This window comes from Rhincodon typus, unplaced genomic scaffold (assembly GCF_021869965.1).
Source record: "Rhincodon typus isolate 14 unplaced genomic scaffold, sRhiTyp1.1 hic_rhity00000378, whole genome shotgun sequence".
NCBI lineage: Eukaryota > Metazoa > Chordata > Chondrichthyes > Orectolobiformes > Rhincodontidae > Rhincodon > Rhincodon typus.
The window spans coordinates 29803-45219 of NW_025966016.1; the positions used below are offsets into that span (position 1 = coordinate 29803).

At 44.1% G+C, this 15417-nt stretch overlaps 1 protein-coding gene across 1 annotated transcript; it reads right to left on the reverse strand.

Annotated features, from left to right (window-relative positions):
- Positions 1 to 269: 269 nt before the first annotated feature.
- LOC125488321 (cytoskeleton-associated protein 2-like) lies at positions 270 to 15121 on the reverse strand. Its single transcript, XM_048621284.1, has 5 exons — positions 15110 to 15121; positions 14106 to 14264; positions 13372 to 13444; positions 3922 to 4084; positions 270 to 764 (listed from the first exon to the last, which is right to left on the reverse strand). Exons 1-5 carry the CDS (start codon positions 15119 to 15121, stop codon positions 545 to 547), a joined length of 627 nt encoding a protein of 208 aa, XP_048477241.1. The 3' UTR covers positions 270 to 544.
- Positions 15122 to 15417: the final 296 nt, after the last annotated feature.

The window sequence follows — 15417 nt, forward strand, 5'->3', positions numbered from 1 at the left end:
CACAGCATTTTTTTTCCAGTTAGATATCAGCAATACCAGCTTTCATGCCAGCACAGAATCGTTAGTCAATTGTTAGTCAGCACACTGTGACCAATGAGCGGTTTTACTCCTTTGGAAGGTGAAGAGACTGGCTAGTGTACAAGTACAAAGGGTAGGAGAAAGCACAATTACAGAGGCTGCTGGAAGAATCAAATTGAAGTGTTTAAAACTCAGTAAATCATCTGATGAGACTAGAAGGTGGGGAGAGAGAACAAGATATGAGTGACAAGTACAGGCAGAAAGACTTTTATTGTTGGAGTGCAAGATTAATATTACAGCAAAAAAAATCTTTCCAACAGATCAGAATTTGCATTTGTTGAATGATAGTGTTTGTTAACAATATACATGGGATGTTAGAGATATGGATATAGCCAAGTTTTACAATTTTAAATGACTAAAATAAGTTTATTCTGTACATTATTAATTCTTAGTAGTTATAAAAAGCTTATTTATAACAGAAGGCTGGAAATGCTGTAAGTGCATATACAAGTCCTTTAAATCTTGTTCATTCTTTCAGCAAAGCCTGGTTTTCTTGATAAACAAATGTTTCGGTCTCTTCCACAGCGAGGAGCTCATTCAGCGAGGTTACACAGCAGTCATGCTCTTTCAGCATCTCAGGATAGGAAGCAGACGCGTGTTCAATGCGTACAGATCGGCGAACCGGGGTGAGGAACTTCACGTCTTGTTTACCAACTGACCGGATTCGGTCTGCAGCTTCTTTCCCTCTGGGAAGACAGTAGCATTTTAAAAATTTAAATTTCCAAGATTATCTCAAAGGGAGTCACCAGCCAAGGGGAGAAGTTGAGGAGAACAGTCCTTCATGGTAACCTCAGCTGGCATGTGAATTGAACTCACACTGTTAGCGTCGCTCTGCGTCACAAACCAGCTAATTGTCTCCCACTGATGTCCAAGAAACATGTCACAACTGGTGTATATCCAAGACTGGAGCAGGTTAGAACACATGGGTTTGGAAACACACTACCTCAACCAAGGGATGACAACACTGATTGTGCCTTTCACAACTTCAGGATATTTTTAATAACTGTTTGCAAACAGCAGTATCCCAAAAACAATGTCATAAATAACCACATGATCTTTAATCTGTGATGCTGGTCAGTCAGGGCCAATATTTCCAGGGAGATGAAGTGTATAAGTACAGAAGGTTTGCTACAAATGTACAGGGCACTGGTAAGACCATACCTCGAGTAATGCATACACTTTTGGTCTAACGTAAAGGATATAATTGCAATTGAGGCAGCTCAGAGAAGATTCACATGGCTGATTGCTGGACTGAGGCAGTTTGTCTATATTAGAGGTTGACCCTAGACCCTTCTGAATGTCTAGTCCAAAACGTCAGCTTTCCTGCTCCCCTGATGCTGCTTGGCCTGCTGTGTTCATCCAGCTCTACACCTTGTTATCTGAGGAGAGGTTGAGCAGGTTTGGCCCATGCCTTTGGAACAAAAGGTGATTTTACTGAAACACAAAAAAGTCCTGAAGGACTTACAGGATAGATGCTGAGAGAATGTTTCTCTTGGTGGGGAGTCTAGAACTGTGAGGCATATTAGAAATGAAAGCTCTGATTTAAGATGAAGATGAGTAGCTATTTCTGTTGCTCAGTGGAATGTTCAGCTGTGGAACTCTTCCCAGAGATCCGTGGATCATCGATATCTTCTGGGCTGAGTTAAACAGATCCTCGATTCGCAGTGAAGTTGAGAATTTTATGGGGTCAAGCAAGAACATGCTGTTAAGGTTACAATCACTCAAGCCATAATCTTGGATTTTGAACTAATGGCATGTATGTTTTGGTCTGTGCATTTGAGAGTTTTAATGATTAACTGGTTGGTATTTCTGGAGACATGATATTTTTGAAAAACCAGTGAGAGACAGTGTGTCTCAGGAGTGCTAAGCAGAATTTTCATTTTGCATTTTCAGATTAAACATGAAAAGCATACGCTTGCTTGGAAGAATGAGAAATCAATGTTTTTTTGCTGAGGCTGGTGGCATGTTTTTAAGATGTGGTCAGCTTACAGCTAAAGGAAGTGTAGTCCAAAAGGTAATGGGTAACCATCAGTCAGGAGGGGTAGCAGATATGCAGTCAGAAAAGCTCTAGAGAAAAACACACTCAAGAACAGCTTTTGTGTGTTGGAAAATGGTGAGTGTTGGCTCCTCTGGGAATTGCAACCAGAGTCCATTGAACCTAGAGGGGAGCAGACCGATGGGGAAGAACAATGGTAATGGAAGACTGAATTGTGAAGATGCAGACAGGCTTTTTGAAAGCTGGAGACAAACAAGACGATGTGTTATCTCCTTGTGGCCAGGGTCAGGAATGTCAGAGGTCATAGTTCACAGTGGGACCAACTACACAAGTTGAAAGAGGGATGAGGTCCTGCAACAAGAATTTAGGAGCTGGGAAGCAGACCAAACCTAATTTTGCAGGGGAATGAGATACAGAATGGAGGTACAATATTGGGTGATGAACAGGCAAATTTAAAAGAAAAGCCAAGCCAGTCTGGCAGGTAGAGCGAATACAGTCAATTAAGACATGAAGGAGCTCAGCAAGGTTGCATGATATTTATTGAAGGCAAGGAGTCTTGGAGAAGGCAGATAGGTTGAGGATGCTGATCAACATGGGGGATGTGACATAATTGACACAGAGCTATGGTCAAGGGAGGGATAGGACTAGTAGTTCAATATTCTGGGATATAGAATCGTCAGGCGAGACAGGAAGGGGTGTAAAGAGTAGGTGTTGCAATATTGAACAAGGAGTCAATTACTGAAACAAGGAGGGATGCTATCTTAGGAAACTCCTCAATTGTAGGTAGGATTTAAAATAAAAAGGAGGCAATCACACTTTTGACTGCTGAACCCCAAACAGTCAGAGAGAGAGGAAGAGATAAAAAGGCAGATTGTAGGCAAAATTCAGAGAAGTATAAAACAGAATAGTATGTCATTTGTTATCTAAAAGGGGAGAGAAACTTCAGAGTGCTTTAGTGCAGAGGGATCTGGGTGTCCTCGTGCATGAATCACAGAAAACATGTTTGCATAAGGAAGGCAAATGGAATTTTGCCCTTTATTGCTAAAGGAATGGAGTATAAAAGTAGGGAAGAGTTGCTGAAACTGTACACGTATTAGTGAGACCGCACCTGGAATATTGTGTGCAGTTTTGGCTCCCTTTGAGTAGGGATGTAGTTGCATTGGAGACAGTCCAGAGGATGAAGAGAGGTTCAGCAGATTATAAACTCTCTGGAGTTTATAAGAATGAGAGGAGGTCTAATTTTTAAAAAAATTCTTTCATGGGATATGGGTGCCACTGGCTGTTCCAGCATTTGTTGCCCACCTCTAATTGCCTTTGAACTGAACAACTTGCAGAAGATGCTAAACAGGATTGATAAAGGAGACACAGAGAGCACATTTCCTCATGTGGAACAATCTAGAATGGGAGGGCATATAGATTTAGGATAAGGGGTAACAGATTTAAAACAGAGATGAGGAGGAATTACTTCTCTCAAAGTGTCGTGAATCTGTGAAATGCACTCCCTCAGAGTGCAGTGCATGCCAGGACACTGAGTAAATTTAAGGAGGGTAGACAGACTTTTAATTAGTGACGGGTTGAAGGTCTACAGAGAATGTTTGGGAAAGTGGAGTTGAGGCTGAGATAAAATCAGATCATAGAATCCCTAAGAAATGGAAGCTGGACATTCAACCCATCGGGTCAACACCTACCCTCTGAAGAGCATCCCACCCAGACCCACCCCCATACCCTAATTAAAGGAATCTTTGTACAACACCATTTGCACGCTATTTCAGCAAATTTAAATGAATTGCCTCTTCCATCTCAGTTTTAAAAGTAAAACAGCTTAACAAACAGGTTTAAATCCTTACCGGTGTACTTGAGGTGTTGCAGTGACTCTGTATTTGACCACAGATGAACCATGGCCATCTGCTTTCTCACATAAAACCCTCATTGCTGTTGTGTGTGGTGTGACCGTGGCAACTGATTCTCTGAACTCGTCTGTTTCAGAACCTCCAGTTTCATTATCATTTTCTGTTAGAGAACACAATCAGTCAAAACATGAGGAAAAAGAGACAATTAAAGTTCAAAATGAGAAGAAGAGTGAAAAAGCAAGCAAATCTTGGGAAATCTTTAGAGAACACTGGTTCAGCCTGAACTGGCAGAACATTTAAACAATTACTTGCAAATTGTTGTATAGGACTTTGGTTCGACCACATTTGGAATACTGCGTACAGTTCGGGTTGCCACATTACCAAAAGGATGTGAATGCTTTGGAGAGGGTGCAGAGGAGGTTCACCAGGATGTTGCCTGGTATGGAGGGCGCTAGCTATGAAGAGGGGTTGAGTAGATTAGGATTATTTACATTAGAAAGTTGAGGGGGGACCTGATTGAGGTCTACAAAATCATGAGAGGTATAGACAGGGTGGATAGCAAGAAGGTTTTTCCCCAGATTGGGGGACTCAATTTCTAGGGGTCACGATTTCAAGGTGAGAGGGGAAAAGTTGAAGGGAGATATGCGTGGAAAGTTCTTTACGCAGAGGGTGGTGGGTGCTTGGAAATGTGTTGCCAGCGGAGGTGGTAGAGGCGGGCATAATAGTGTCATTTAAGATGTATCTAGATAGATACATGAATGGGCAGGGAGCAGAAGGATACAGATCCTTGGAAAATAGGCGACAGGTTTAGATAGAGGATCTGGATCGGCACAGGCTTGGAGGGCTGAAGGGCCTGTTCCTGTGCTGTAATTTCCTTTGTTCTACTTTAGTTCCATTTTCATAGGAGGACACACAAATAACTTCCCAAAAATGCACGGGAATTGAAAGAAATGAGCATTGGCCAAAACACAATCATGCTGGAGAAATAAATGGGACTGAAAGATGATAAATTCCTGCCTGTGAGAAGCTACATCCCAGGCAATGAAAGCAAGTGGCCATGGGGATGGTGGATGTGTTTGGCTCTCAAACTTCCAAAATTCTATAGGATCTCAAACAGCCCTGGCAGACTGTAAGTGGCAAACGTAATCCCATGACTCTCAAACAAAAGAATTAGGGAGCAGAAGTAAGCCATTTGGTTCTTTATGTTTGCTCTGCCATTCAGTATCTGATTGTACTTTGAACTCCACTTTCCCATCTATCCCGAGAGGGGCTTGGCTATCCCTGCCTAACAAGAACTTATTTACCTTGGCCTTAAAAAAATATGCAATATCCTTATACACCAGTCACAGAAAGCAAACATGCAAGTGCAACAAGCAGTCAGGAAGGCTAATGGTACATTGACCTTCATTACAGAGAGGTTGGGGTATAGGGGCAAGGCTGTCTCACAACAGCTTTCTGATTCCTTGGATGGTAGGATTGTCGAATCAGGTACGATTGGACCAACTAGGCCCATATTCACTGGAGTGGTGCGTAGTGAAACATAGGCATTCTTACTGGGCAAGGATGATGTGTCGCCTGGGGTGGGGTTGGGGATGTCACTGGTGGATATGCAAGAAAGAAAGGAATACAGTCGTTTCTGCTATAATGCATGTTCCGGCAACATGAATTGGCTATAACATGACTGACGAATTGGGGAATGGTATTTGTATAATGTAAATTTCTGTTGGCTATAACGCAATTCCATCTGTGTGTGGAAGAGTATGTATCGACATCACATGAGCATTTCACGGGCTTTGTCCTGAATACATGCAAAGTTAATGCCAAAAGAGTGACCATGTCGGCATCATGTGATCATCATGCTGTGAGTTTACACAACTCCTTTTTGTTTTGCAAATTCTGCTGTGTTATCCACAAAACATGAGGACAAGCAACAAGAATGTTAGCAAGCAGCATCCCGGTGATAAAATTGTGGGTGGTGAATGTAAAAGAAAGGCTATGACACTGGAAGAGATGCTGGATATTGTAAAGCATTTTGAATGTAATAAGAGAACACGTGATATAATTTGTGTAACAGGAATGAAGGAGTCTTCCTTGCACACCATGAGAGACAATGCAGAAAAGATTAAAGCAAGCTGTACTGCTAGAACAAGTCTGGGTGCGAGCAAATCTGTGTGGTCATGGACAAAGGAACTTGAGGAGATGGAGCAGCTAAGTGTATGTATAGAAGATCAAACGATAAAGCGATCTGGGACCACCCTTCTCACATAAAAGAGAAAGCCTTATCAATTTATGGAGATCTAACAAAAGAGGCTGAAAATCCTGCAGATGTGCCTGCCTTTAGTGCTAGCAGTGGCTAGTTTGCTGGTTTTAAGAACTGCTACGCTTTTCATAATGTAAAGTTATGTGACGAACCTGTCAGTGCAGACAAGGTGCAGACGATGGCATTTCCTCCCAAAGTAAAAAAATTAATTGCTAAAGAACGCTACAGCTTGGATCAAATTTTCAATTTGGATGAGACACATTTATCCTGGAAGCGAATGTCATCAAGAGCCTATATTTCTATGAATGGAGCACACACTCTAGTCTTTGAGGTGACAAAGGATCATATGACTGTGCTGCTGGGTGCCAAACCAGTGGAGAGTTAAACCTTAAGCCTGTGGTGGTGTACCACTCTGCCAACCCGTGAGCCTTGGAAGGTTACCTTGAGTCTACTCTAGGCGTCGACTTTCGATCAAACAAAAGAGGCTGGATGACAGGGCAAACTTTTCTGACCTTATTGTTGATGTTTTGGAAGCTGTTTTTAGAAAGTATTGCAGGAAAAGAAATTTGGATTTCAAGATTCTCCTCATCCTGGATAATGCGCCAAGCCGTCCTCCCACCATTGATGTGCTTTCTGAAAACATCAAAGTGCTGTTTCTACCCCCAAACACAACTCCTGTACTTCCACCCATGGACCAGGGTGCAGCAGCAGCTTTTAAAGCTTATTATTTAAGGTGTACATTTAAGAGGCTGATTACAGCCACTGAGGGGGATAAGGACAGTGTTCTTCCATTTTGGAAGAGCTTTAACATCAAGAATGCAATTGACATTATCGGGAGGCTTGGGGTGATGTCAGGAAAGACTGCTTGCATGCAGTTTGGCGGAATCTACTCCCAGATTTTTTTCAAGATTTTAAAGACTTTGATCCAGAGGAGCTCCCAAGGATCAAAGAAGATTGTGTTGATCTTGCAAAGGAAGTTGGATTTGAAGAAGTGGAGAGTGAGGATGTTGAAGAGCTGCCCGAGTCCCACTGTGAAGACCTCTCTACAGCTGATCTACAACAACTTGTCACTGAGGGGGAAGTGGAAGCTGGAGATGAAGTCAGGGATGCAGCACCACGAGAGCTTTCCACTTCTGTTTTGTTTTCTATCCTGAGGGAAATTGAGAAGCAGTTGCAGCTCTTAGAGGACGATGTTTACAATGCAGAACACAGCAGGGTAGCAGTTCATGGAATAAGATCTTATTTGGCACCCTGTGAACTGCTTCTTCATGAAAGAAGAAAAAGGGCAAAGCAGCAAAAACTGGATGTCTTTTTTAAGCTAAACCCCCAGACACAGTCAGAAGACAATGAACCACAGCCGCCCCCTTCTGGATTCACTACTTTTCGCTCTAACGCTGCAACCACAACTGCACCTGAAGGTGGTGACAACAGAATCTTAGAATCCCTACAGTGTGGAAACAGGCCTTTTGGCCCAACAAGTCCATACCGACCATCAGAGCATTCCCCCAGACCCATCCCCCTATAACCCATCTAATCTACACATCCCTGAACACTACAGGGCAATTTAGCACGGCCAATCCACCCTAACCTGCACATCTTTGGACTGTGGGAGGAAACCGAAGCACCCAGAGGAAACCCACACAGACACGGGGAGAATGTGCAAACTCCACACAGACAGTCATCACCTGAGGGTGGCATTGAACCCGGGTCTCTGGCGCTGTGAGGCAGCAGCGCTAACCACTGAGCCACCGTGCTGCCCCTTGATGATGATGTTCCCCAGCTCCTGCATTGACAACCTCCTCTCCCATCAACATTGACATTTTTTTCCAAGGTAAGGTTTTAAATTTACTTTTATTTCATTATTAGATATGTACTAAACATTTATTCAAACTGTGCTATCCTTTATGTTAGGCTTCGGAGTGATTTTTCAGCGATTTTGAATGATATTTTTTGGAGATCTGCCCCTCACCCTGCTTTTCCCATAGGCCCTGTCATTTCTATAGCACAATTTTCTATAACACGACGTGCAGGAATGCAACTATCGTGTTAAAGCAGAACCAAATGTAGATTTCTAGGGCACTAAAGTCTTCAAGAGACATAGACAGAGAGAGCAGGAGTATGGTGCTGATAGAGGATAAGCCAGGATTATCTTGAATGGCAGGGCAAGCTTGGTGGCCGAATGACCTACACTCACCACTATTGCTACATTTCTGTGGAGGACTGTGTCCAATTCTAGACAGTGCACTTTAGGAAGGACATGAAGGTATCAGAATAAAATGTGGAAGGAATTCATGAGAACGGTTTTAGAGATAAAGAGCTTCAGCTCCATGGATAGATTGGGGAAGCTAGGGTTTGACTTGAAGAGGACAACATTAACAGGAGATTTGATAGAGGTGTTCAAGATCATAAGGGGTCTGCAGAGCAGTTTAATTCCTAACATCAGAAAGAGATGAGAACCAGAGAACACAGGTATCAACTCTACTTCCCTACCTTTTCCCCACAACCCTTGATTGCCTTACTAATTAAAAATCTGCCAATCTCAGCCTTGAGTATACATAACAACCCAACCTCAACAGCCCTCTGTAGTAAAGAACTGCACAGCTTTAATTCCCTCCGAGAGAATTATTTAATTGTGACTTCCAAAGGGAAATTGGATAAGCATTTGAAGGATGCTTTATTTTAAGGATTACAGGGACAGTGGGACAGGATTAGCTAAATAACTCCAGGAGAGAGTTGACTGATTGATGGTCTGCATCTTGACTCCTTGGCCTGTTTTTCACCAATTTAAATTTCTGACTTGGTCTACATTACTGTCAAGTCATATTCAGGGAAAATCGGCTGCATAATCAGTAAATAAAGAACAGTGCGACATATAGTAATCTTTCAATACTACTTGGCTCGATTTTGCCTGATCTTTCCAGAGAGTTTCTGGAAGGAAACATGTTTCTTTATATCCACTTGAAAGCAAAGAAAAAAAAGAAAGCGTGCACAGAACTCCACTTGCTGCTTGTTCAGACAAACTCGAGATATGCGCTGGATACATGCAATGCGTTATTTGAGTGAACAAACAAGGAGCTGGAGTAGGCCATTTGTTGTTCATAGACAGGACCATACCAAGAGCTACAGAAAGGCCTGATGAATCTATTTGCGAAAATGTATTGTGTCAGTTTGAGCATCTGGTGTTTATTAGTTCAAATAATTGCTTCTCTTATTAGCTGTTGCCCAGTTACATTGCTGACAGACACAACACTACTGTCCAAGTCCTCTGCTCAAGTCCTATTATTCATGTTGAAACTCCAGAATGACCGTCATCATGCTATTTCGCAAAGCAGAAGGAAATGACCAAGGCTAGATTGAATCCATCTGTAACCCCTACAGACTTCTGAATAAAGTTCACCGAAACCCACTTGGAACAGGATCAGAGTTCCTCCACAGAGCACTTACAAATACTCACTGTGGTGCCCTTGCCTCCACACAGTCACAAAAAGTTAACTCTGTTGAAAGGTGATAAAAGATTGTCGAATGGAAACCTTAGCAAGTTGCCCGCGTTTGCATTACAGAATTATAGTCATACAGGCAGTTACACAGAAGAGGCTGTTTGACCTCTTGACTAATTCACATTCATCTCGCTTCCCAGCATTTAGCTCACAGCCTTGAATGTTATGACATTTTAAGTGCTTATCTATGTACTTTTTAAAAATTACCCACCTTAACTATCCTACCACTTCTTTCAGAGCTGGAATCTGATTTGTATGGATGGTCTAATCTTCGTCTAGCAATAACACAGTGAAATGTGTGTATAATACAGAAAAGAAAGGGGTTCCATAGGAAACAAAATGATTTAGCTCCTGAACAATTTATTGCTCAAGACAGAGAGTGGTCATCCAGCCAGTCACATCTGTGCCAGATGATAAACAGCTACTTACCCAAAGCCTAATTTCTAGCTTCTTGGTCTGTAGCCCTACAGGTTACAACATCTGAAGTACAAATCTAAGTGTTGCTTAAATATGAGGAAACTTTCTGCCCTGATTACGGTTTCAGCAGAGTCTGGGACCTACCACCCAAAAATGTTTCTTAACCTCCCTTTAGTCCTTCTATCAATCACTTCAAATCTACAGCCCCCTAGTTACTGGCCCTTTAACTAATTGAAATACATCCTTCTCTATCTAGACATTTCAGTATTTTTATGCACTCAATTAAACCTCCTCTCAGCCAGTCTGCTCCAAAGAGAAACCAAGCCAATCCAGTATCTCAAAAGAACAATTTATTTTATTCATTTAGGGATATGGGTGTCATTGGCTGGGTCTAGCATTTATTGCCCCCCCCACCTCAAATTGCCCCCCTTTGAGAAAGTGGGGGTGAACCACTGCAGTCCATGTGTAAGGACCCCCACACGGTGCCCTCAGGGAGGGAGTTCCAGGATTCTGACCCAGTGACACTGAAGGAACGGCTGATATATTTCCAAGTCGGGGACGGTGAGGGGCTCGGAGGGTGAACTTGCAGGGGGTGGTGTTCCCATGTATCTGCTGTCCTTGTCCTTCTGGATGGAAGTGGGTCGTGGGTTTGGAAGGTGCTGTCTAAGGAGCCTTGGTGAGTTGCTGCAGTGCATCTTGTAGATGGTACACACTGCTGCTACTGAACGTCGGTGGTGGGGGGAGTGGGATGTTTGGGTGTGGTGCCAATCGAGGGGGGCCTGCTTTGACCCTGGATGGTGTCGAGCTTCTTGAGTGTTGTTGGCGCTACCCCCATTCAGGGCAAGTGGGGAGTATTCCATCACACTCCTGACTTGTGCCTTGTCGATGTTGGGACAGGCTTTAGGTAGTCAGAAGGGGAGTTACTCGCTGCAGGATTCCCAGCCTCTGACCTGCTCTTGTGGCCGCTGTGTTTATGTGGTATGTCCAGTTGAGTCTCTGGTCAATGGTAACTCCCAGGATATTGATAATGGGGAGATTCAATGATGGTAACACCATTGAATGTCATTGGGCAGTCGTTAGGTTGTCTGTAATCGGTGATGTTCATAGTCTGGTATTTGTGTGAAGCAAATGTTAATTGCCACTTGTCAGTCCAAGCCTGGATGTTGTCTGGATCTTGTTGCATTTAAACATGCACTGCATCTGTACCTGTATCGAATAACTTGCAAATAGTGCTGAACATTGTGTAATTATTGGTGAACATCCCCACTTCTGGCCTTATGATGGAGAGAAGGTCATTGATGAAGCAGCTGAAGATGGTTGGGCCTAGGACACTACGCTGAGGAACTCCTGCAGAAATGTGCTGGAGCTGAGATGACTGACCTCCAACAACCACAACCATCTTCCTCTGTACCCGGTATGACTCTAACCACTAGGGAGTTTGCCCCCTGATACCCATTGATTCCAGTTTTGCTAGGGCTCCATAATGCCACACTCAGTCAAATGCAGACTGTATGTCAAGGGCTGTCACTCTCACCTCACCTCTGGAATTCAACACTTTTGTCCATGTTTGAGCCAAGGCTGTAATGAGGTCAGGAGCTGAGTGGCCCTGGCGGAACCCAAACTGGGCGTCACTGAGCAGGTTATTGCTGAGTAGGTGCTGCTTGATAGCTCTGTTAGTGACACCTTCCATCACTTTACTGATGGTCGAGAGGAGACTGATGGGGCAGTAATTGGCGGGTTGGATTTGTCCTGCTTTTCATGTACAGGACATATCCCACTTTGTCGGATAGAAACCAGTGCTGTAACTGTACTGGAACAGCTTGGCTGGGGTGGGGGGGGTGGGGGTGGGGCGGGGGGGGGGTGGGGGTGGGGGCGCGGCAAGTTCTGGGGCACAAGTCTTCAGTACTATTGGCAGAATGTTGTCAGGGCCTGCAGCCTTTGCGGTATCCAGTGTCTCCAAATGTTTCTTAAGGTCACGTAGAGCAAATCGAATTGGCTGAAGACTGGTATCTGTAATGCTGGGGACCACTGGAGCAGACCGAGATGGATTATCCACTCGGCACTTCTGGCTGAAGATTGTTGCTTCAGCCTTATGTTTTGCAGTGATGTGCTGGGCTCTTCCATCATTGAGGATGGGGATATTTGTGGAGCCTACTCCTCCAGTGAGTTATTTATTTGTCCACCACCATTCACAACTGGATGTGGCAGGACTGCAGAGCTTAGATCTGATCCACTGTTTGTGGGATCGCTTAGCTCTGTCTGTCACTTGCTGTTTATGCTGTTTGCTGTGCAAGTAGTGTTGTTTGGTGGCTTCACCAGGTTGATACCTCATCTTTGAGTATGCATGGTACTGCTCCTGCACTCTTCATTGAACCAGGGTTGATCCCCTGGCTTGATGGTAATGGTTGAGTGGGGGATATGCCGGGCCATGAGATTACAGATTGTGCTGGAGTACAACTCTGCTGCTGTTGATGGCCCACAGCGTCTCGTGGATACCTAGTCTTGAGTTGCTTGGTCTTTTTAAATCACCATGTTTACTGACCTCCAATTTTAACCTGCAGACTTGTTTGCTCATGTCAAACTCTTTCAGTTTGGTTTGTCCCCTGGCCACATCTTTTACTTACAATGATTTTATCTACTTAGCTGCCAGAACATTGATACTGACCCAATCCTTCCAGCAGTCTTGTGCAGTTTCTCTGTCCGTCTCGCTCACTCTCCTCCCCCAACACCCCCATCCTGACCAGAAGCTGTATCCAGCACCACAGCTACAGCCACACATCCAACTGCACTAAGCTCCTATTTCTTCCATGGATTCCTAAACAACTGCATTCAAGCACTTTCTAGCCATTGATACTGACATAGCCTATGCTCACTGGCCAGTTATCCTCTCCACTTCAGACTGCTTTGCAGATGCCCAGGCGACTTGGCATTGAAGAAGCAGTGTACCAGCCTATTGCCACGTGTGTGGCCACAGAATCACCTATCTTCTTTACTGACCTCCTTAAAAACGGCATAGTCCAGCCTGTGTTGAATATCCCAGAGAAACCACCTCCCTCACCATTATTCAGAATGGAATACTGGCTTACACCTCCCTGGACAGCAGAAATTCAAACTCCATATTTTAGATGTGCCTCTATGCCACGACCCCACGGCAATTTCTAAAAAGAGAAGGACAATATTTCTAAAATCGCTTTCTTTGAAGAAGTGGCCCACTGCTAAAAACAGACAGTAATTCTTTTGGTTTGAAGTGCGGTTTTATTGCTGTGGATTTACCTGCACAAGCTGGTCGAGTGTTTGCATTCTTCACGAGGGTTTCGACAAGTGCAGATCGCAACTCTTCAACAGGCTGAAATAGTTAGCAGAATTTGTTTTGGCAATGTAACTGATGGAACCTGAAAGGTGGTGAATTTTAACAATAAAAGGTGGTGATGAATCAGCAACAGTGGAAATCTGTTGCTTGAAGTATCTGTGAGCAGATTCATTCTGCAAAACGTGCGAGGAAAAGCTATTTTCTCAGCCTCCACCTGCAACATTTACCAAAGTTCCACAAGGGAAAATTTGCTTTTTCAGGGTCAGCTTGGTTTTCAACAGTAATTGTCACTCAGTTATAAGTCAGTGAACAATCTAACTTTTATTGTGCCTGTATGTGACTGGAAAAGTAGACGTGCTTACCGAATCAGCTGACTTCACACATGGCTAGCTCAGGCATTTTGTGGGAGAGGTGTGGGTACAAAGGCCACAGCTTGGCAGAGCAGTGACTAGCAAATTGTAACCTCAGGATTGCTATCTTAAGGCACACCTGCACAAAATGCAGAAGAGACAGTGGGATTCGGAGGGTGAACAGGGGCAAGGTGCCACAAACTCAGGACCACTAATTGTGTTTTAGTCAGCATTCTTTCGAATGACCACATGTACAATCTGAAGTCACAGGCATTTCTAAAAGTACAGGCAAATGATAAAATTAAATTTCAAGAGCCTGGCCTGCTGAATCATCTTTAGTCACTTACCTCTGCCCCATTGTGAACTGCCTGCTCAAACAGAGCTATGACAGCCTCCATTGGGCCAGTGATTTCCAGCAGGCGGGCTTGACAGATCCAGTACTTGGCAAACTTCTCACCATCCGGAACAGCCTGCAGTGCTGCAGACACTTGCTCAGGAGGGGAGCCCTGAAGGCAAACAAAGCAAAATGATGAAATCTGCCCATTTCAACACTGATCGGAGGACAGACAATAATCTATCCAACTGTCCATCTGTGAAGAACAAGCAGTATATCCACCATTCACAAAAAACTCAAATCACAAGGACTGGGCGATGGTCCCTCTTCCCAGTACTGTCACAGACCGATGTATCTGCCACAGGCAAGTTGGTAAGAATGCTGTTAAATATGTTTTTCTCTCTTGTTGGTTCCCTCACTACCTGCCACAGATCCAGTCCATCATTAATATCCTTCAGGACTCGATCAGCTCTGTCAGTACTGGTGCTACTAATGCCCATTTCCCAGCACTTGGCCCACAGCCTTGGCATGGCGAGTGCCCACCTAAATCCTTCTTCAATGGGATGAGGGTTTCTGCCTCTCCCACCCTTACAGGCAGTGAGTTCCAGATTCCCCACCAGCCTCTGGGGGAAAACATTTTTCCTCCCGTCCCCCTCTAAACCTCCTGCGCCTTCCCTTAAATCTATGCCCCTCCATTCCAAGTCATTGATCCCTTCATCATGGGGAAAAGTTCCTTCCTGTCTACCCCTCATCATTTTAGAACATAGAACTGTCCAGCGCAGGAACAGGCCCTTCGGCCCACAATGTTGTGCCAAACATGACACCAAATTAAACTAATCCTTTCTGCCTGCCCTTGGTCCATGTCCCTCTATTTCTTGCCTATTCATGTGTTTATCTAAAAGCCCCTTAAACACCCCTATCGTATCTGTCTCCACCACCATCCCTGGCAACGCATTCCAGACTCCTACCACTCTGTGTAAAAAAACCCTCACATCTCCTTTGAACTTTGCCCCTCACCTTTAAGTGCATGCCCACTAGTTTTAGACATTTGAACTCTGGGAAAAAGATTCTGACTGTCAAACCCATCTATGCATCACATAATTTTATAGACTTCTATCAAGTCTCCCCTCAGCCTCCTCCGCTCCAGAGAAAATAACTGGATTTGTTCTAGCCTCTCCCCTCTAATCCAGGCAGCATCCTGGTAACCTCTTCTGCACCCTCTCCAAAGCCTCCACATCCTTCATGTAATGTGGCGGCCAGAATTGAACACATTACTCTGAGTGCGGCTGAACCAAAGTCTTATAAAGCTGCAACATGACACCCTG